This window comes from Phalaenopsis equestris, unplaced genomic scaffold (genome assembly GCF_001263595.1).
Source record: "Phalaenopsis equestris unplaced genomic scaffold, ASM126359v1 Scaffold000315, whole genome shotgun sequence".
Taxonomy (NCBI): Eukaryota; Viridiplantae; Streptophyta; class Magnoliopsida; order Asparagales; family Orchidaceae; genus Phalaenopsis; species Phalaenopsis equestris.
The window spans coordinates 641,856-643,686 of record NW_018164757.1 but is presented as its reverse complement, the minus strand read 5'-3'; the positions used below and the strand labels follow the sequence as shown (position 1 = coordinate 643,686).

The following is a 1,831-nucleotide window of genomic DNA, read 5'->3' as shown; positions in this document are numbered from 1 at the left end:
GGAAAAATTATTGCTTGCTTGCATGCAGTTAAAAATAAAAATGGTATTTAAGTGGTCCGGAACCGACACCACATGCAAATTTACGTGCGGTAATCACATGCAACAAGCGTTCGTTAATTAAAAGTTACCTTGATACGTTTGAGAAGTTCGAAACCAGTCATCTCAGGCATCCAGTAGTCGGTGATTATCATACTAACGTCTGGATCCTGCAAAAAATTAGTAGAGAATTAACAATTAGAATGTTAAAATAGAAAAAAAAAGAAGAAGAAGAAGGGAAGAAATGATGAACCCACCAAGCCCAGCAACTCCAACGCCTGCACTCCGCTCTCAACAGTTGTCACTGTCCGTGAAGCAATTAATATTAGAAGCAAACAAATGTAGAAGTATCTAAAGAGATAGATACTCGAATGGTCGAAAATATAAAAGAAAAAAAAATGATAGATCCAAAATATTTACGTAAGAACAGAATAGAATTAATACATATATACATATAATTAGGTATGATCATGTGCATAAAGTTATGATTTTGTTCATGTAATGCGATTGGATGCTTTAAAAATATAAACTTTTTCTAATTCGTTTTAAGCCTTTCAGTAATGTGTGCTAAGATTTCATTAGTACATGATTAAACAATGACCGGAGAAGTGAGCAGAACGTAACTCAAATTCATTCATAATGTCTTAAGAAAAAAATTTGCTTGCGTAAGAAGTTTGCAGAGTTGCGTACATCGAAAGTTATTCAGAGGGAGGGTATGGAGGGTTAGATCCGGGTTTTACTCCCGTGTATCATTTCTGTAACCCGGATATAACCCCTAATACTCTCTAAATAACTTTCGATGTACCCTCTAAATAACTTTCGATGTACGCATCTCAACAAACGTCTTATGTATGCAAATTTTTCTCCTTAACTTTCGATGTACCCTCTAAATAACTTTCGATGTATGCATCTCTACAAACGTATGCAAATTTTTCTCCTTACACCCATATCCCAAAAGAAATAACGAAACTGCAATAAAAAAAAAATAAAAAAAGAAATAGTAAAATGTTAAGAGGACCTTTGTACTTCAAGTTACGCAAGAGCCGAGCTATGACGGCTCGATCAACGGAGTTGTCGTCAACAGCAAGCACGTGAAACTCCCTTCCACGGTTGCCGGCGCCACCGCCACCGCCGGTCGCCATTCTGCCTTGAATTGAAAGAAAGGAAAAGGAAAAGAGAAATGGAGCAAGCGGCTGATTTATCGGAATGCGAACTATTCGTCTCCAGTTCTGATTTTATAGAGAGAGATACCGTGGGGATTTGATAAACAGTTTAACACCGCCGTACACCGCAAGCACTTTTTTCTGCTCTTGACAGGTGGCGTTATTGTGGATGTGAGTGCAGTAATTACGGTGGCAGAAGGAAGTAGAGCCGGAAACGACCGTATCTCTAAAATGTGGGCCCCGCAGAAAGATTGACCTTGGATTTCCCCCCGTATGAAATAGGTTCATCACCTTTGGCTCTCGTTTCCGACAGCTCACAGCACGTCATCTCACATATCAAATAAAGAGGAATATGCAATATTTCGGCAACCATGTTTCCTTTATTTATAACATTTTAATAAATACGATAATAATTTTAAAACCTTAACTTATAAATAAGCTAATTTAAATAATATATATCCAACATTTATGGAGGAGGTAATAGAATGTATATTTTCTATATAAAAAAACTTACATTCATAGCATTTAAAACTACTAATTGCTAACTTAAATATTATTTGGCTCAATTTTCTCAATAAAATAATAATTAACTTTTATATTTATGTCCATGAGCCTATGTGCTCATTTTTTTA

At 35.9% G+C, this 1,831-nt stretch overlaps 1 protein-coding gene across 1 annotated transcript in view; it reads right to left on the bottom strand.

Moving 5' to 3' along the window:
- The window catches only part of LOC110025617 (two-component response regulator ORR5-like), a 2,219-nt gene extending 1,030 nt beyond the window's left edge, over nt 1–1,189 (bottom strand). The window contains exons 1-3 of the mRNA XM_020726194.1: nt 1,055–1,189; nt 294–340; nt 129–206 (exon numbers count right to left, since the gene is read on the bottom strand). Of these exons, the coding sequence (XP_020581853.1) occupies nt 129–206; nt 294–340; nt 1,055–1,178 (249 nt within the window). The 5' untranslated portion in view covers nt 1,179–1,189. The remainder of the gene's footprint in view (nt 1–128; nt 207–293; nt 341–1,054) is intronic.
- Nucleotides 1,190–1,831: the final 642 nt, after the last annotated feature.